This window comes from Aptenodytes forsteri, unplaced genomic scaffold (assembly GCF_000699145.1).
Source record: "Aptenodytes forsteri isolate BGI_AS27 unplaced genomic scaffold, ASM69914v1 Scaffold93, whole genome shotgun sequence".
Lineage (NCBI taxonomy): Eukaryota > Metazoa > Chordata > Aves > Sphenisciformes > Spheniscidae > Aptenodytes > Aptenodytes forsteri.
In genome coordinates, this window is record NW_008794665.1 from 12,031,167 (window position 1) to 12,052,050 (window position 20,884).

Here is a 20,884-nt window from a genome sequence, read left to right on the forward strand (position 1 = left end):
TTTTTTTTTTTTTTTTTTTTTAAAAACGCTAGGTCTTGACCTGCAGGCTTCATCAATGATGCCAACACTGAAACCACAGGGACAAACCATGCAGATTAGACTCGAACCTAAAGAAAACTAGCTCAGCTAAGCAACTGCAGCCCAACAGGGCATCTAGTACCTCCCAGCTGTGCCTCCTGCAAAGCTACTAGAAATTCTCTGTCTGCTCAGCCAGCGGAGGAGACTAGCAGAGCTGCAGCGCCCACCTGCCAGGCCCTGACCCGCACTGCACCAGGGCGCTTTGCTGGGGGCAGATGGCACCACGGCCAGCTGCAGCAGAGCAGAGGGTACACGTCCTGGTGCACTGTGCAAACTACACATCCTCCGCCGGAGAAGCCTCAGTTTCTCTGCCCTGGGAGCAGCAGAAAGCTCTGGAAAAGAGGTGTCTTGCCTGTGGGACACAAAATGGGTCCAGTGCTCCATTCAGGGGAGAAGAAGGGAGAGAGCTGAGCAGCTTTCAGCCCTCATCCCCAAGCCAGAAGTGGCAACAGTGGCACACAAGAGCTCTGCGATGCTCCACTGTGGCAAAAGGCAGGACTTGTGCAAGCTGCCCCCTTTGCAAACTGAGCTCTCTGAGTTGCTGAGAGATACGAGTTCCCCAGCAAGAGCTTTCCACGTTTTCTACCTTCCAAATTTTGAAAAGGTAGAAGGAATTTTGCTTTGATTTTGGGAACAGCTGCTGAGACCTGTGAACATTTCTCCCCTAGCTCCTCTGTTATGCCTGCTGGTTTTGTCTTATTATTCCATCCCTCCTTTCCTTTCTCCAGCTTGAGAGTAGCAGACAATGGTTGGGGTAGACAAGGATCCCTTTACTCCTGATATCTGGAAAGCAAAAGGAGAGCCTTGATATTGCTTTTAAGGCGAAAAATGCACTTGTGTACATGTACCTACATGCCGGCTTTGCTACTTGGAATTTCCCCCCGCTTTTAACATTCAAGGTTAAAGCCTACAGGAAAGGACAAGGAGCTCAGCAAAACAGACTGTTTCAAATTACGAAGTTAAACACAAAGGTGGTACTGACAGCGCACAGTTCTGCGAACATAGATGCAAAACCTGATCCACCCATCTTCTTCCTTCCATTGGCTTCAACCCAGGAAAGTACATGGGCAGGTCTTCATTCCACAAAACGCTTAAGCACGTGCCTTAAAAAGAAGCAAGCACTGGCGTATTTGTCAGAATCAAGGAGGAGGCAACTAAATGTTTAATTCCCTTGCCTGCATTGCAGCCTTAAATTTGTGTGGCACTTTTACGAGGCGACTAGCTCCACTGACTTGTAGTGAAACCACCAGCATGCAAAAAGTAATCAAAGATTTTGTCTTTCTGAGCTGGGCATTTCCTTGGTGGAAAGCATCCACAAGAAATTCAAGAGAGTGTGCTGAAAGTTTTTTTTTTTTTCTTTAGGGTATTTTTTAATAGACTAAATGGCAGTGTTAACACTATAAAAACAAAGGCAACTCTTACAGGAATAGGAGGCTGCTTTTCCCTATTGTTCACAGAGAACCCCAGCTGTTTGAACGGATGATACGTTAATTTCGTGGCACAGTTGCTCAAGGGAGGACATAGCGAAGTCTCCCATGGTACAGTGTACACAGTTTACAATGGGCATGGTTAGAATTTAATTGTTTGTTACAGCCCTTGAAAAGACATTTCTCCAAAGCAAACATGCTATGAAATACGTTTTTCTCTAATCATATCAGAAAAACTTCAATCCATAAAGCCCTCTTTCTGAGCTTTTATGGGCAGCTGCTGCTCGAATGCTTGAAGGAAGAGCTGGCAAGTTGAAACACAAAATAGGCCACAGAGATTTAATTTCCTATAAAATAGCTCCCTATAAGCTGTTTAAATGTTCTTTACTTAGAGCAATACTCCAAAGATTTTAGAGTTTTTCAGGGCAACACTTGCAGCAAGAACTCCTTGTGTTCCCTCTGCTCAGGGGGCTCCACAAACACACCATCAGATTTATGCCTTTCCCTTTCAAAATAATTCCACGTACTCGTCTGCAAAATTAATTTAAATAAACATACAGAAGAAAGGAACACGCTAGCTTCATTTTTTTTTTTTGGTGTGGGGGGGGTGGGCCTGGGCAAGCAATCGCTAATATCTACCATAAATCTGCTCACTCGCAGCCTCAGCTCACGTACTAACAACATCTCTGTCTCACACAGACTTTTCTTCCCACCTTTCCCTCTCCCCCTCCCCACAGCCATGCCATAATATGTCTAAGTTGGCTGTACAGCATTGCTGATTAAAAACTGCCAGCAGTTATACAACATATTATAAAACCGACAAGGGGTCTGTGTATTTATGAATGCAATAATTAATCAATGCATAATAAGCATTTATACAAATATAAAAAAACCGACAAGGGGTCTGTGTATTTATGAATGCAATAATTAATCAATGCATAATAAGCACGCACTGCACATATCATTCTTCTTTCCATACGCAGACAGCTTTGATTACCACGCGGGTTACACTGCCACGAAGATCTTTAGTTCCCAGTAGCTGCTTCCCCACCCCGCAGCGTTAGCAAAGACAAGCTTATTGTATTAAAGCCTGCATTCATCTGCAAAACCACCCAAATACTGCTGAATTGATTAATTTTGCAGGTAGAGGCTTTTAGAAGAAAATGCCATAGTTAGTGCCACAACTACTAGGCTGTCACAATTTTCCTTTTAAACTACTTTTTTCAGAGGCTCAGCTAGAAGGCGTACTCGGAGCTGTGAGCTGGCAGACTAGTTTGCATCTTAAGAACATATTTAGTTTTAATGGTTTTATTTTTAAATTGTTTCAACTCTTTGAATTAATGGAGATTAAAAGGCAGGTTAAAAAGGGGGAAAATACTCTATTTTGCATTTTTATGTCAGTCTCATTTCTTTTTTTAACTAGAACCAGGTTATATTTATTTTCAAGAAACTCAACAGTACCAAATTAATTACACGATTGCAAACTTCTTCATGAAAATTGATCATCAAATGGCTTAAATGGAAAGAGCCACCACCCTTTTCTGAGCCTCCTCAGTGATAAACGGCATCAGGCAAGGCCCCAGAGATATTAATATTCAGTCAGTAGGGATTTGCTTTTCCCTTGCAAGAAATTTCCCCCTCAGTGGCCATCCTCTACAGCATCACTTTCTGCCCAAATGGGAAAACAAAGATGCTTTGCCCCAGAGATGCGCTTCCCTGCTAACTCTCTGCTAAGCTGTTTGAGTCCGCAGTGATATCTGGAGCTGAGTAATCAACGTGAGTTTTCATCCCAGCGCTGTGTGCACACAACATGATTATGTGCCCTCCCTGACCAAAGGGCTAATGTTTATTGCAGACTTGCTACACGTGGGGACTGACCAGAAGATTGCAGGGCTCTGCATTTGGCTTGGAAGTTAGCGCCTAGAGGACGCTACTACGTATATATAAAAATATTAATACTTTGTACTCTGTAACAGCCCACAAAGGGGATGACACAGTTTTATTCTGCCAATATGCAGCGGATTAAGGGTTTCTACTTGAAGCCACTAACAACCTGAACAGGAGAATTACAGTAGTTCTACTAAAACCATGCCGAATCCCAAGGGACCGGATGATGGCACGTTGTTATCCTTTCTGCTTGTCTTGAAAATGTAACCAGCACAATCCTACAAACAGGACTTCAGCCAGCTATGCAAGGAGGTTCAGCTTAAAGAATGGGCTTATAGAAGCCATATGCAGCGACGAGGATGTTTTTCATAAGACCTCTCAGCATCCTTGATGTGCAGCAATTCTAAAGGGAGCTCAAGAATAGCCGTTAGCATGTCAAATATAGATGAAACTCATGCTTTGTTTTCTGTTGCTTACACAACTCCATTTTTAGTGCAAAGTGTCTCACAGCAAACAATAGCAAGATACTCCATTAAAACCTTGCACTGCTTTAGCCATTAGGTCACCATGCAAACACTGTTGTCATTACTTCAATTAGCAACACTTTGCCTATGTCAATACCATTATTAATACCCTGAAATACTAATTTCTATTACGATTTAATTAACAGTCAAATATACTGAATAATTATTCACATGTAGTTGTTAGGAGAAATGCACTGAATGCAATTACATCGTCAAGAGCTGTGACTTACGAATCCTTCCCACAACACCTCTTGTGCCAGAAAATACCCTGAAAAATTCAGCAACAGTTAAAGGCTTTCCATAACCAGGATACCTCTAGGTTGGAATAAACTGTTAGGCCCTGGCTCCGCAGGGGCAGAATCTGTCTACATGGCTTGTATCTCAGTTACCACTTCCAGATGCAGTAGTCACGCTTAACAGCAATAGTTATTATACAGAAATTTAGCAAGTCTCCTGCAAAACCAACGTGAATGCAGCAAGTCCTTGACTGGGAATTCAGATCCTCCCTAAAACTAAGCCTGGCAATGATGGAGATGGAGACTTTTCTTTGTATTTTGAAAAATGTAAGTGTTATTCTGAACACAAAATATTGTTTCAAGGAGATTATTGGCCATCTGTTTGAACACAGCACAAAAACCAGTGAATGTGCATTTGAGAAAGACTTCACTTATATGTTCATTAAGAGCCTTGATATTTAGATATTTCAGAGGTAAAATTGGGATGCAGTGAGTATCAAGATGACTGATTAGTAGTACTTACAGCAAATGTTATTTATATTGCGTGATGCTAACCCAACTCTGTTAAACCCACAGTTCAGCAACGACAGCTGTAATTCTGTGCACAAACATACAGACTAAGTACCTGCATTTTCTCATGCAAACACACAAACTGGTGCGTACATACCAGATTAAAAAACCAACAGTCAGCAAACAAAGAATATTAAATACTATACCTTTGAGTCATAATCTTATAGGCATCTGGCAGATAACAGCGGATATTCTCCATCTGAGCAGGATCAGAGTCACAGATTTTATCATCAGTCCTCCCGTAGTTGGCACTTTCGATCATGATAACATCTGTTCCTGGGCAGCGAAGCTCTATGGGGTAACTCTCGCAGGACAGCTCCCTTCGGACCACAGCCATGGGGACCGGGGCACGGCTGAAAGCTGCAAGGATTAACACAGAAACACAGCAAACATTTACTTTCCACACTGAGGCTAGGATTAAAAGCAGAACGACGTTTAGCAGCAGGTTTTATCCATATGCTGTACTGAGACAGTTTTGGTACTATTGAGATATGGTCTGCAGAAACAGGGTCCGATCCCCGGCTTGCTGGCTACCCAGAGGAATCACTTCTCCACTCAGCAACTTGATTTTCTCATCTCAAAAATAAGCTAATGAACCCTTTTATACAGGGCTTTAGATACCCTATTGGAATAGGTAAATAGCAACTATGGCATTGTTATTACTTCTACTTACCAGGTGAAAAGCTAGTTGGCTTTGATATATAAAATTAGAGTCTTGTGTTGTACCTGATCAACTGGGGGAAATTTTCTGATGAGCAATCCAAGCATCAGGATCCCACCTGCTCAGCAAGATTGCATCTGTCCTACTGCAGATGTAATAACATCTGCATTGCTCCTGGTCCTTTTCTTGGTCCTTAGAAAACATGAACCTAATGGCTTTTGCTGTAGTCTGCAGCATGCCAGGGGATGGCCTGCGGCTTCTGGCAACCATCCCAAAGTTTGGGCCCTGCAGTGATATTTTCCTTGGAAAGGCCAATATATGGGGCACTGGGTGATTAAAGTTCAGTCTCAGCTTTGCGTTGGATCTGCCTGGATGTTCAATACTGGCACATATTTGTAAAGTTAATTTAAAGAGGTCTCGGAAATCTTACCTGTTTTAAAAGAAATCCAGGCTACAGTTTGCAAAAGAAAAAAGAAACACGCTTTGAGATGCCTTGAAAACAAAGCCCTGAAGTATTAGTAAATAAACTCACATAACAACAACCAATAATATTTCCCATCTTTACAGCTCTTTGATCCAAAGATCTTCAATAGCTTGACAAATGTGAATGTATTAATCCCCCAAATATCCATATGAAGTACCTACGCATTGTCATTCTCATCTCAGCCACAGAAGTGTTATGTGGCTTCCAGAAGATCTCACAGGAAATCCAGAGTGAAGTTGGGAACCAAATACTTGTTTTCTAGCCGAGCGCACTGGCCATGAGCTGAAACAAAAGCCAACCCCTTCCCTTCCTTATTCCACAAGAATGAAAACTCACCCACACCAAAAAAGGTTTCCAGCTGCAGGGATGATGTGCCCTTCTGGCTCCATTTTGTACTACTTCTAACCACAAAACTGAACATATAAACTAAACCTGTATCTATGTGATGGTCACAGAGCAGTCAGGGAAGGTTTAACCCTCTAACAGATCCAGGGCTCATCTGACACTGAGCATCTTTCAACAACTCACTTTCTCCCTGGCCCCATTATAAAAACACCAAAATACCCTCCCCAGAACCAGAAATCCCTTCCAATGCGCTGTTGTCTTGTCCCATAAAACTTCCACATGGTACTTGCACGCCAAGTTTGCTTATGGAAATAAGAGCGTACTGATGTTTCTCGGTATTCCCCTTAACTGTATCAAGGCTGCTCTATCTGGCTGGCTGGCTGGCAGCAATCCAACATATTACTCTAACTTCCATGAAGCCTTCTATTATCGTCAGTTGTCTCATTTAGATTTGTATTATTGGACAGATAAATATTCCCATTTCTGTAAATTTGCAGAGATTACTCTAATATCAGATCCTTACTGATGTGCCAGAGTTGTGGACTAATTGCCAAACTCCCAAAACAGACATGCCTTTATTCTTGAATAATAGCTTCTACAATTAGCATAGCTTTAGGGTTTGGATCATGTAAGATGTCCTCCTTCCCTCAGATTGGAGAAACAGTTTTGCCCTGAGCTCGTATTGCACCATACATTTGTGTAATGCAGTAAATTCTTACTGTGAGCAAGTTGTCCTGTTACAGAAGGAGGGAAGCCAGGAGGACAAGCGTGAACCTCTGAGACACAATACCTCGTTCTTACCCTTGGCTTTACATCACTAATCAACGACAAGGTCAGTGGAGGAAGGATGGGACATAAAGTTAGAGACAACATTTGATCGAAGAGATAAGCCTGTCAGAAAGGCAGAGTCAGCAAAACCCAGCAATTTTAGCCTGCCCTACAAACAACATCAGGAGGTATTAAGTCCACTTAAAAGGATCTGTCCACAGAAGCCTGCAGCAGCCCCTGCTCTGCGAAACACTGGACTCTATGGCAACAGGGGGGGAGTTTATATTTGCCTGCATTACCTTTAGTGTTCACAGGCCCAGGGCTGAGCAGAAAACTTTTGATGCCAGGCTGCTGATTTTGCAGAAGAGCTGTGGTGAGCTCTCTTTTTCAAGCCTCTTCTGTACTAAACCTGAGCAAACTGGGAACATGGGAGGCAGAAGGTTTCTAGCAGCTTTTGGCAGAACGCTGACCAAGTGCCCTCCCTCCTCCTGCTATGTGCTTAGAGGACTCCTATTAACTGCCAAGAAAATGGCAAAATGAGCTTTACAGTCAATATTAGCTGTTTGGGGCTATGGTTTGGCCCAGTTCTTGGGCAATTTGGATCCTTTTCTCTGAGAGGCTGCTGTAGGCTACAGAAACAGCAAAGACAGTTGCTAATACTACTTTACTTTTTACAGTTCCCACTTTACTTTTTATAGTTCCCACTATAGAAAAAAAACCTCAAACCTCTGACCCACAGGCTTCAGAAAGTATATTTTTGCTGTTAATTCCTATGCATTTTTTGCAGTAACTATACTATATTGTCAAAGAAAGCAGACATTAAACGTGATGACTGAGGAAAACGCCACTTAAAATCGCAGAAATTAACTGTCTGGGAATTCACTCGTACACACCTGGTGTATTTGTCAAACAGCAATCCTGTAAATAAGCAGCTAATTTTAGCTTTCATGTTTTGCTGGAAATAAGACATTAGGAACTGCTACCAGCAACATGGTTTTATTAAAATAGAAATTTATCTGAGGGCAAAGATAGCATCCTAATCTCGCAGCAACTCTATCAACAATGATGACGCAGTACTTCAGGATTCTGGTGGAAAATTTCACAGTTAATATGAAAATACAGAGGTTTAGTAAAAGCTGTTAGACATGTTTCTGTACCAGGTGTGAGAGCACATTTCTTGTATCTTGGGCATCTCTCCTGTACATGAGACTTTACGGCATTGATCTACTAAAATTGCATGAATGTCAGTCCCTGGTACTCAAAAAAAACCTCAAACCAAAACCAAACACCCCCCTCCAAAAATAACAGCTCATGTTCTACTTCCCATTAAAGAACCTCTGGACAAATGCAAACATTTCTAGATGTGGCTTTCTGTTTACTGGAACTCACCTTTTTGTTTCTCACATTATCACTCGACTGCTTGCCATTAGAAGGGCAGCTTTCACTTACAGACACCTCACTGTGGTATCATGGAGCCAACATTTATTTCCTGGATATACAGCATAAAAGAACTGTGACACCTTGGACAAACTGTAGGAATAGCTGAATACTGTAATACAATATGATAGGAGAAAGCAATGGCACGTGTTTTCCATCCTGCCATCCTCCACCAAATCAGTTGCTCTGCATGGCTTTTTTTCTACCCTGATTATATGCAGTAAATACTCCAAAGGGAGATTAGAGGTTGGCTGTTTATCTCCTTGTAAGCACATTTCTTGATGTTGCATCCCTATATGATAATCTTACTTAAACATTTTTACTGGTTTTCCTGTGAGGAGCAAAGATTTTTTGCTTTTTGCTATGAAATAAGATACATCAAAGCCCATCTGTCAAATACACAGCATGATTGTATTAATTCATTAATACACTTCTCTCTCCTTTGAGCAGCTCCCTCTCTTTGCAGTCTCTCACTGAGCTCCTTATTTAATCTCCTAAATAAGTGACCTAATTGTTGGCTTGAAGTCAAGAGGAGCTGATGGCTGCTCACTACTTTGGAAAACAGGTGTCTTTTTCCAGGATCCCATGTGCAGACAGCCATCTAAATACAGACGGCAGAACTTAAAGATTTTGAAAAACACTCTTTTTAACATTTAAACATGTGCCAACTTGAGTTTTCTAAGTGCAGCCATTTGGTGGAAAATCATCCTCCTGAGCTTCTGCAGGGCAAAGTGAGAGCAGAGGGTGAAACGGCAACAGATAATGACAGGATTTTATCTGGGCGATTTAGAACTTCTTTGTCTCTGCTAATTTCAGGAGCTGGAAAATTAAGTAAGTCATCAAAATCTTGTGCTTTTTCTCCCCCTCGCTTTTGACCTCAGAACATAATTGCCTCTTGTCATGCCTGCAGGGCATGGGCTTGTAGTTATCACTGTGTGCTTAATCAAATGCTGAAATAGCCTTTAAATTACGTGTCTTCTTGGCTGCTAGAGACTTGTTGAGCTCTGTTACATTTAGAGGCATGATGGTAGTAGATGTACTTTTAAAAGAAAAGTGTGGGATGATGCTTTTAATTAGGTTTTATATGCAATTTTCCCAGCAAAATGATGTTCTGGCTCAGAATTTTCAGAGTGAAATTTCAGTGCATATTTAAGGGCGGTGAAACAAAAGCTGGAAATGTATAGATAATTATTTTCACAAGCTCTGCACATGATTTGGTCTGCCCAACTAAATACCCGACTTACTGTTCCCAAAGGCAAACACAACATGCTGGGAGAAGAGGTTTCCTACTAATTTGGAGGAATGCTTCTACATTTGTAATTTCGCAGTACTTAATATTCCCACAGTTCACCTTGACTGTGGAAAAAAAAAAATCAGAAAGTAAAAATAAAAAAATCCCCCCCCTCCCCTTATTCTGAAGCCTACTTAGGTATGGGTATGAGCTGAAACCCCTTTCAGTCATTGAGTCAATAGGCCTTACATGACTGTCACTCCCTGAAGAGAAGCACATGCTTAAGTGCTTTTCTAAATCAGGGCCCTACTTTTCCCCATAAAGTCTCATTAGTGCATTCATTTGCAGCGTGCAAACATAGCTCAGTGCTTCTTCTCCGTCTCCCTTTTCCTTAATCCAAATTATACCTGGCCTCTGATCTCAACAACATAAGCAGCAAACAAAATCTCAGGTTAAAGATAGTGACAACAAACATTTCTCCAATGTACAATACTCCCATTCCCCAGTGTTTTCATTGCTCACAAATATCAGTCTAGTTCTGACAAGCTTAAAAAACCTGGTTGGTCCAGAGTTCTCTGAAAACTTGTGATTAGTATACAAATATGGAAATACTATTCTCTCTCCCCCACTTTCTCTACATATGCTGACAACAAATTAAATAGCAAAGAAGTCTATGTCTTTTCTAGGGGACAGGGCGGAAAAGCCTTTCTTCTACTCTCAGCCTGCAGAGGGGTTAAAGGTGCATGCTACAGACGATGGCTGGTGCCAAGACATTGCAGCAAATGCTTGCAACATCCATATCCAGCTCCCCTGGGGAGGAAATGAAGACTAAAGGCAGTCAGCGTGGCCAAATGGCTGGAGCCATCAGCAGTGCAAGACTGGAGCCGGAGAGTGCTGGTCTCCACTCCCGGCTCTCCCCTCTGTGCCTCAGTTGATTGCTGTCTCATCTATAAAAATGGGAAAATTATCTGATCTCCTCCATTAAGCACTCCAAAATCTGCTAGGGAAAAGAAGAAGAGAACTAGATATAATCCTCAGAGATGAAGAATGTGGCTTCAGCCTGGGTTTCCCCATGTGAATCAAATACCCACATCCCCCCCAGGCTATCTTGGGCTTTCTTATTTTATAGAAGATATCAAAAGCAATTTGCAACTTTCCTTTGGGCACCTTCACCAGAAGCAGTGATCCCCAGCAAACAGCCAGCTATGAACAGACTTCACAAACTGCAAGAGCATCCTCTTATATGGTGGGATGGTGTATACAAAAAAAGACAGAAGAGAAACACAATGCTGTGCAACACGCCAGCCATAGCAACCAAAGAAAAGATAAAAAAACAACAAAAAAAAACCAACCAAAAAACCCTCACGCCCTTCCCTGTGCATTTTATTTGGAGGCTGAGGTCAACTATCTTATGGTTCCATAAATTGCTTAATCTACCTCCATTATAACACTCAAGCGACACTTGCTAGCAATTTGCTCCCAGGTTATGCGAGTGAAAATACAAAGATGTTCAGCAGCATGTTTGTATCTGACACCCTCCCCCACAATGAAGAGGAGGCACAGGAGAAGGGTGTAGTAAACACAGAGGGGGGTTTCTACAGGGACTGCCAAAACCACACACAGACAGCTCATTTTCCAAAGTGACACAGCCAAGGATGCAAACAGGAGCACAACGAAAAGCCTAGCCAAGTCCCCAACGGTACATCTCTGAAGCAAGCCTCTGCCCCCAGGCACCAGCCTCCTGTAAAGTACCTTTTATTTTGATGGCAGATCTCCTTCTTCCACATTCTAGACACCCTAGAGGTCAGATATCAAAAGGGTAATGCAGAAACAGCTGGCCCTTTCCACCACCCGTTGGATGTCCAGAAAGCCCAGGGACAGCAGCCAGAGGATTACGCACTAGACAGCTACATCCTGGGGCACTTCTGCTGCTCACGCTTCATACCACTGATAGTCCTCATCTCCTTGCCATGCTCAACTGGTAAACACTCTTCTTCTCTTCCCTCGCTCTCCCAAACCCTAATGGAAAAGCTTTTCTCATTAGTAAAAAGTATTAGATTATCAGACTCTCTTAGTATTAGATTAGCTCTTCCTATAGGGGTAAAGAGAAAAGAAATTCACAGATAATGGGCAAAAAGGACTGGTGGAAGATCACCAGAAAGAAGAAAAACGGTGAAGTGGATGCATTTGCATCTAAGGATGGGTGTTCATGAGGGAAATGGGTCATTGCAAGGCCCTATGAGAAAAGGAAATGAAGTGATAAAAGAGCATGACCACAGAAACCAGACGGTAATTATGAATGGAGGAGTCTGACAGTAGGAAGCGACTGAGAACATGTAAAGGGAGAGAGGCAAGAAGGCAGACTGGCCCAGGGAGATATGGCACTGAACTGAACCAGACCTGTGGGAGAAAGCAGTGCAATAGCAGTACTGTGCTTTCTTTCTGTTTCTCCATTCCCATCTTCTGGGACCCGTGGGCCACTGCCTCATTAGTGAGTGATGGGAAATACTCTGAGAATTGCAACAACCATTTCTTTCGACAAGCCCTCATCTTCACAAATCCCCCACTTACAGAGAGGTGAATACCTCTGCAGCTAATATTTACACTGGAGCACACTGCAAGGCAAGGCATCACAAAGGGTCACCCTCCATGCTGCTAAAGAGGTAGTGGTCCAGGGTAAGCCAACCTACCAGCTCACTGTCGTTGAAGGGAGAGTGGGTCCTGCTTCCCCCCAGCCAAGCCTTCCTATCTCCAGCCATGGTTCAGCTGCTGGACCTGCAACAGTTCTGGTGCTTGCTGGACCCCTTCATGAGGCAGGTCAACTCAGTAGTCCACCAAGAAACCAAACCAGCAGGGCGGTGTGGGGGGTGGGAAGAGAGGATTCTGCTGAAACCTCTGGAGTTTCTGCTAAAACCTAGAGTTTAATCAGCTCAGAAAAGGTTAGCTAAGGTCACGGAAAGGAAGCAAAAAAGATTTTTAGAAGGAAGGAAAGGAGGCTGAATTTAATGTGCTTTTCAAAAATACATGACAACCTACTTTCAAATCAGAGGTCAGAAGCACAGTCACAGTCTGAGCTAAATGTCACTTTAATGAATTTAATTAAAGCAGAAGCAACAAGTTGGGAACAACAGACAAATGAAACGCTGTCTCCAAGGGGAAGGTTGAATGCAAGTACATTAATATTTAGGCCCCATCACGGGAAAAAGCTATTCCCAAGTATCTTTTCCTTTGCAGTGGATCATCTCATTTGTAATGAAAGGCATGCACAAGAAGATACTTGGATACAACTGCTCTTTAAATTCACAGGCTTCCTTCACATGAATTAACTTTCAAGTGTACGAAAATGGTGCACAGATAGGGAAAGCGTCTGCAGTTAATGCCCTGCAGTGCAGTGCATAAGATGTATAGCCAACCCTTATGCTAAACTTGCCCTCCAGCCTAACAGTGACATTACTTAAAATATCAGGGTTTCAGATCCTGGTCCATAACATTGAGACATTCACGTTCTCAATAAAGGAAGCATCAGGTTCTATGCCACAGAGACCAGTCCTTTTTAGAAATCCACATACCACAAATAGCACTGGGGCCTTCAATAAGGAAACACATGCCGTTTACTACTTACTTAAATCAAAGTTACTGCTGTTACAATAGACACTTAACTGTCTCAAAAAACAAAACAAAAAAAACCCACCCCAAACAGGGAAGCTTTGACTTTGACATTGCTGAACAACCTTGAAGTCTCAAATTTAATGCAGCACAAATTAACATGGTGAAGCGAGTAGAATTTGAGTAATAACAAAATTTGCCGCATTTTAAATTACTCCACTGTAGCTTTTTATTGTAGCCATTAGTAAGGTTAATTTTTTAATCTCAGATAAAAACTTTTATAAACCACCATAGTATGTATAATCATAGAGGCAGTTAGATAAACAAGTATCAAGGGTTTAGCCTAAGAACATTAAGGAAAAAGAATCTGTTTATCATTTTCAGATTTCATATTAAATCATAAGTTCATTTAATATTACACTTTATTATTGTTTCTATTTAAAACACTAGCTTAAATTCTTACCCTTGCTAAAATAATGCAAGTCTGGAATAACTTTCCTGTTACCAGCAGAGCTTTTTTAGGTATGTCATCAGAATGGGCTTCAACAGGATTTAGTGGTGTCCTCAGATGGATATTGCCCAAGTGCTGAGGACATGCTCTTCTCCATCATTTGTACCACCGTGAACTGGGAGGTGGCAGCCCTGAGCTACAGGAAGCAGGACGAGGATAAGCTGGAGGAGACCAAGACCCAAATGCATCCTCAAAAGTCAGGGATGGTCTGCCATGGAGAATGGCCGCATGCAGCAGAGACCAGATCTGAAGTCTATCTTACCACAGGAGAAAAAAAATGGGAAAAAAACAAAAAAAACAAACCCAACAACAAAACAAAACAAAAACCAAAACCCTGAAGTCAGGAAGAGATCCAGTGAACTCAGCAGGTTCAGAAATCCTTTTAAGTATGATGAAAATCAGACAGGTTGGATTTGGAGCTTTGCTGAAGAGCAGAGTGACTGCAAATAATAGATTCCTACCGAGTAACACCTCCTCAAAGTTAAAGTTTAATTTTGATTTACAGTTCCCTGAATAGCCTCTGAAGGGGAACATTAAAGCTCTTGTAGAAATATCTGCATTATTAAAGAAATGATGAACAGCAGAGTGAGGATTACTTTGTGCTGTTTATGGACTTGTTTACCAGAGCAGTAAATCTATTTTTAAGTTTGTATTGCCCAGAAAGGGGAACTGTGTGAAATCTGAAGAACTGTCCAGAGAAAAAGACATGCAGGCAAAAGAGAAGACTTTCTCCCTAAGTATTAGAGCCTGTCATTCAAATACCTGTATAAAAATCTGGGGCCTCAAATATTTATCATTTAAACCAATTGCTTTACATCACTGAAGGCCAAGAATGACTCCTTTAGAGTTAATTTTACAAGAAATTACCCAGACCTTGAATACTAGCCATCTTCAGGAAGTAATATGGCTAAACTGTATATCATTAAATAAATAACTGTGATTTTTCTTGGTGTTTTAGACATCATAGCTCCTTTGAGTCTCTGCCATAAATAACAGAGAATTTGTTCTTTCACTAGCCATAACTCTGTGTAAGTTTTATAAAGAAGCCTGAGACTGCTTTAAGATCCTGCCTCCTCCCAGAATTGCAGTCCATTATAGATATATATATATATTTTTATAGACACACACTTCTATAAATGCATGGTATATATGCAACAGGCAAAATGGAAAGTACAGTTTTCTACATGGCAAGATGAAATTTGGGGTCCCCTACTCAGCACACCTTAAAGGTCACTGATTTTTAGAAACCAGTGGGTGCTTATCAGCAAGATCTGTGAGTATCTACAAAGACAACCCAGTCCCCAGTTGCTGGATGAGGATTTCCATAGCATGACATGTATGAGCTCCATCTCAGAAACAAAGACATGAGATCTAAGATCCTTTCTGCTGATACACTAACAAGAATTACAAGTAGGCTGTGGCAAGCCATTCTTTGCAGCCCTCTGAATCATGACTCTCCCCAAAGTCTGTGACATAACTCCCTTTTGACCTCAAAAGATCAAGGATTTCACCTCAAATATACTAGCAGCTAAAAAGAGCTTTGCAGAAGCATACGCATTCATCTGAACAGTGGCCAACTTTATTTACTACCCCCCAATCTTAAAAATAAAGAACAATAGGAGAATTAAATTCAGGGAATGAGCTGAAACGTGCGCACGTGCTCCAGGTGGAAAAATATTCCAAGTAAAAGCAGATTTTCAGGGAAATCGTGTGTTTTTGCCTGCAGATATCCCATCTCCTCAGTGGCAAATAGCAAAATATTAAAACTAATGAATTAAATTAACTCCACAAAATGGTTCACTTATAGGAAACACAACTAAAATCCTGAGTGATGATGTTTGCTATTGCACCCACCTGCTCACAGCAAACACCATGGTTAATTATTTTTCCACCTAATGCAGCCTGTGCAAATATTGCTCCAGAAACACTGTATACTTACATATGTGTGTATATAGAATACACATACACACACAATACTGCCCATCTCAAGGTGAGCCACAAAAAAATCTGAAATAATGCTTACCTGTAGGCTCCCAGAAATGCTCTGAACAAATTAACTGCTCCCAGAAGAGTCAGGTGAACAGCTCTGCAACAGAGCTGAGAGCTCCTGGGCTGCACACAAGGGAGATGATGCTTATCCTGCCGCACCACCACAACTACCATTGCCGACCCAGGGCAGCCGGGGCATGGCAGCACGGCCAAACTCGCCTTACAACTGTTTTATCTGCAATAAATGCTCTGAATCCTGCCCTCCACACCCCACAATTTCATTTTAAAGTAACCAGAGGACACCAGGATACACATTTCCACTCATTTTCCACTCCAGCCTTCAAAAGTGGTTAACAATAGTCTAAAAAGCATTCTAAAAAGCAGCAATGACAAGTATGAATAGTCACAGAGACATTGCTCTCAGTAAAGAAACAACCCAGTACTGGTTAAAAGGCAACCCTGTTTTATGAAAGGCCCTACAGCACTGGATATCATGATTTATTACTTGTCCTGTGGGAAAGCGTAGGGCTCCTTCACAGCCACCCGTGTGCACAACTGAACAAAACGAGGGTCTGTGCCCCAAAGAACACTTTAAAGAGAAGAGGAAATATGTGCAGATTATAGACAGGAGCTACAGTGGCACAGAAAAGGATAGCCATGCAGCATGGGTAACAAACAGATGCAGATACTATACTTGAGGGCACAATGCTCACCAGTTGAACGAAAATATGATTGGGAAAAAAAAAAAAATCTAACTTGCTTCAGGAAAAAAAGCACTGCAAACAACTATGATGGATGGAAGACTTTTTTTTCCCCCCCTCCTCTTTTCTTTTTTTTTAAACACGATCAGTAATCTTGTTTCAAATTCTCCTCCTCCAAGAGGTAGGTGAAAGAAGTAAATGTTTTGCTGATCTCTCTGGCAACAAAAAACAGGATTTAATTGCCCAACAAAAACAGAGAGAGATATTAAGGCTAAGGGCAAAGAAAAGTTTTCAATGAAATAACCTTATGAAAGACTCCATCCCTCCTTCCCCTATAGATACGGGGTCAGAAAGAGCAGGACTTTTTCAAGCCCCAGACAAGGCAGCACCGCTGGGACACCAGAGGATGCCCAGACAGAAAGGTACAACGCAGGGGAGGCCCTTGGAGAATGAGGAGGCCAAAGTTAATTCAGGCACACCTGGGCACCGCAGCTTAGCCACGCAACAGCATCCGATGCAGACAGTTTCCCTGATGAGTGAGAAGAGACACAGGATCCAGGACCCCCAACTGAGCAGTCCCTGTCGGCCAGGGGAGATTTAGGTGATCTCGAATAACACTGACCTTAGGCTTACAGAGTTCCGGCTTTGACCTCCCAGAAAAGAAGATGGTCTAGGCAGCTTCACTCGGCTTGTTTGAGTGTGACGGACGGGTGAGGTTGGGGTGCCGTCACATGCAGGGCAGGAGTCCCCAGGATCCCAGTCCAGGGTTAGGGGTACTCTTCAATGAGACTGGGAGGCAGACAGCCTGCAGGCTGCAAGACCCCCACCTGGCACCGACCTGCAACACTTGCCAAATCCTTCTGTACCGTTCCTCCCTAAATGTTTCTGAAGGATTCCTCCAAGTTGAAAAAAGCACCATGGAAAGGTTTCCAGAGAACTGTTTCTGGGAGATTATTAGTTAAATTTCTAATGTAATTATGTTACAGTATATTTAAGTGTGCTTTCTAAATAGAAACAGACTTTCATCTAACAAAGGATCCATTTCAAGCACTTTTTCCTGTACCTGTAATACCCATTTCTTTCTGTACCTATTTCAAGTATTGTTCTTCTAGAGTTATTTATGCTTCACATCTAGAATTTTCTGCTTTTTCTAAGAACAAAATTGTTGCATATTACCATCATCTTGTGTTTGCTGTTCATATTCGAGGACAGCATTCTGCTGTCACTGCCCTCCAAGGGCACTTTTGGAGCACGAGGAAAAACCATAAAAGAAATCAGACTTTTCTACTTACGGTTCTTCCATGCCCCCTATCATTCTGTAATAAAGCACCTCAAACTGTGTAGGGTTAAAAAAATGTTTTGCAGGGTCTGGGAGGAACTACCTGGGCAAAATACCAAAGGTCACTGAGCAAGTCTGTTGTTGAGCCCGTCCTCTCTGAAAAATAAAGTAGTTTTTGATGCACTGCAATATTTGCCCTTACCGCTTTTGGGTGGAGGTGCTAACACACAGGATTGCTGTGCTGGTGGAGGGTTGCCCTAAGGCCCCTAACTCAGATAAGGAATGAGGAAGAGCAACTGCTAAATATTTCTCTGCAATTTTTTCATTGCAGTACTATCAGGGAAGTATATGCTGGAAATGTCATACCATGACTGGAAAAACCAATAAAGTATTGATGCTTACTTTTGACCATAAAAAGTTGAGGAAATTTTGGTGAGACTGTCTCTGGGTAATTCCATATAGGATCCTGTTCTAACTAACAAGTTGATCACAGACCAAAACCAACAACAACAACAACGAGAAAACCAAACCAAAAAACCCCAGATGCCTATGAGCAAATAGCCATGAACCAATTTAACTTGGAAAGTAAAATAAGATCACAGTCCTGACTGGTAACATATATACTTGAGGGTTTTACCCAGGATAACTCCTCGTAGATTAAAATATTTCACACAAAATTAAACAGAAACAAAGATTTAAGTTTAAAAATGCAGACAGTAAACTGAGAAGTCTGTTTCCAGATTACAAAATCCCCAACTCTGCAATCATGAGAAAAAAGTTTGTTTTGTTAAACAGTCTACCATCACTTAAAAAAAGAAGACAAAGGCAGCAATGTAGTTAACAAGTACAAATTACAGTTTGGAAACACAAACATGCAGTAATAAAAGCTGAAAATACAAATAACTGTGGACCATCAGACTAAGAAAAATTATGCTTTCAAAAAATTTAAAGCAGCAGCATTTTTGAAATAGTAAGGTGTATGGGTCAAAGACAACCAGTTATCAAGCACGAAATAAACACCCTACAAATATTCAGTAATTCACTCCAATCTGTATTTGGAAAGCAGCAGACAGATGTATTCATAATTCCAGTGATAAAGAGGTGCTTTTTGTTCTATCAGATATTAGGAAAGATGTAATAGCAAACAGCCCAATATTTTTCATTCTGCAGAATTAGATATCTTCTAACTGGGAGTTTGGAAAAAAAACCACAACCCTCTTAGGAACCCCTTGCTGTTTTTTAACTCAATCCGGGACACCAGCGCATTGCTACTAGCAAGCCTTTAAAAAAACAAAACAAAACAAAAAAACAAGGCTATAAAAACAGCACATAAGTCCAACTGCACACAGAAAAAAATGCATTAGCTGTTGCTTCTCAAAAAGTAATGTAAATGTGGAATTGTTATCCCAGCTGAACCATTTCTGGAAGTTCAGCAAGAACATCATCAGTCCAATATCATTCAACACACTTCTTGATGTTCTGAAAGAAAATAAACTCAAAGCTTGCCAAATTTGCAGTCGGCGTAAAAATTGATGAAATGTTAAGTAATGACAAGGACCTTGTCGGTTTTGCAGATTGATCTATACACTGTCTGAGCAGACCGTACTTTAACACAGACAAATACAAGTCCATGCAGGAATACAAAAAGTGCTCATTATGTGAGACCACAGCCTCGCAAGTAGTCACTGAAACAAGACTGTTTTCATGACTGATAAGAATTTGAACGCTACACAGTGGCTCAAAGGGCAAACATGATCTCTGCGAGTATTAGGAGGTGAATAACAAGCAGAAGTAGGAAGATTAAATTGCTCTGCATATGGTATTAATGAGTCCATTACTGGAACATATACATTGTGGTGTCTATACTTCAAAAAGATTGTCGGAAACTTTGAAAAGGGTTTGCAAAAGAACTTAAGAAAATTTAAAAAATAAAATAAAAAATAAATCAAGTAGAGTCTGGAAAGCCAGTTTTCCTAGTGAGACACCAAAGCTGCTTAGTCTGTTTAACTAGTCCAAAAGACCATTGTAGTCTGCAGGTATCTACAGAGGGAAGATACTTCTTACAATAGGGAGCTCTTCAATCTAGCAGAAAAAGGCAAGCGAGATGCAAGAGCTGGAACTGAAGCCAGATAAATTCAGACTAGAAATAAGGTACATGTTTTTAACAGTGTGAGTAATTTACCATGGAACAGTTTACTTAGGTATATGACGTATTCCTTATCAGCTGAAGTCCCTAAATCATGACTGAGTATTTTTCTGGAAGAGATGCTGCAGCTCAAACAGAAGATACAGGAGCCTGATTCACAGATTCCTGGGTGAGACCTCTGTTGTGCAAGCAGTCTGACTTGTTGATCATAGGAGTCTCTTTGTATTTTAAAGATCTATGAAGATTTGGGAGAAAGAAAACAGGAAGAGAGGGGGACATTTGGCAGCATGGAACCTGCTGAATTTATTATCTTAGAGTAAAAAAAAAACAAAACAAAACCCAAAAAAACATTAAAAAAAACCCCTCAGTCAGCTTTTATGCAGATACCTGCTGTGCTCATCCATGCAAAGAAGGTTTGTATCTTGCCTTTATCTAGCGGTCGTGAATGGACAAAAAATGTTCCAGGACAGCTTCTTTGAATTCCTAGGAATAAAAGATGGCAAGGAGGAGGAAGGGAATTGCTTAATGCAAACCAACAGATGGGATTTCAGTCAGAGGCTTGCTTTGTTTTCATAATGAACCATAATCTGTGTAATCTAAACCAGTTTTTATTTGCTGCAGTGAGACATAAAGACTGTAGCTATGGCATGTCAATTGTTTTCTCAACCATTCATTGTTACGGAAGGTACCTCTTCATTGCTGAAGACGCATTGGACCCTAGACCAGTCAGCCAGATTAAGTTTAGGAGGATGGATGAAAGTGTAGGTATGGCACTACGTTTTTAGTATGTTTGTCTGCTTTGGGTTTTTTTGTGTGTGTGTTTTTTTGTTTTGTTTTGTTTTTTAATTCAGCCTTCTAATATGGTTATTGAATAAATTATTATAATTCTGCAAAGCCTGTTAACTGGTCTCTAGGTGCCATTAGCTGTGTAAAGTCTTTGTGGTATACACCCTACAATATAAAATCAATGGCAGAGGCATTTAGGGTCCTGGTACGATGTTATT

The 20,884-nt window shown here is 41.3% G+C and overlaps 1 protein-coding gene across 1 annotated transcript in view; it reads right to left on the bottom strand.

Moving 5' to 3' along the window:
• The window catches only part of ADGRL3 (adhesion G protein-coupled receptor L3), a 333,004-nt gene that overhangs the window by 271,964 nt on the left and 40,156 nt on the right, over window positions 1–20,884 (bottom strand). Inside the window, exon 2 of the mRNA XM_019470560.1 lies at window positions 4,869–5,082. Coding sequence (XP_019326105.1) covers window positions 4,869–5,082 — 214 coding nt within the window. The remainder of the gene's footprint in view (window positions 1–4,868; window positions 5,083–20,884) is intronic.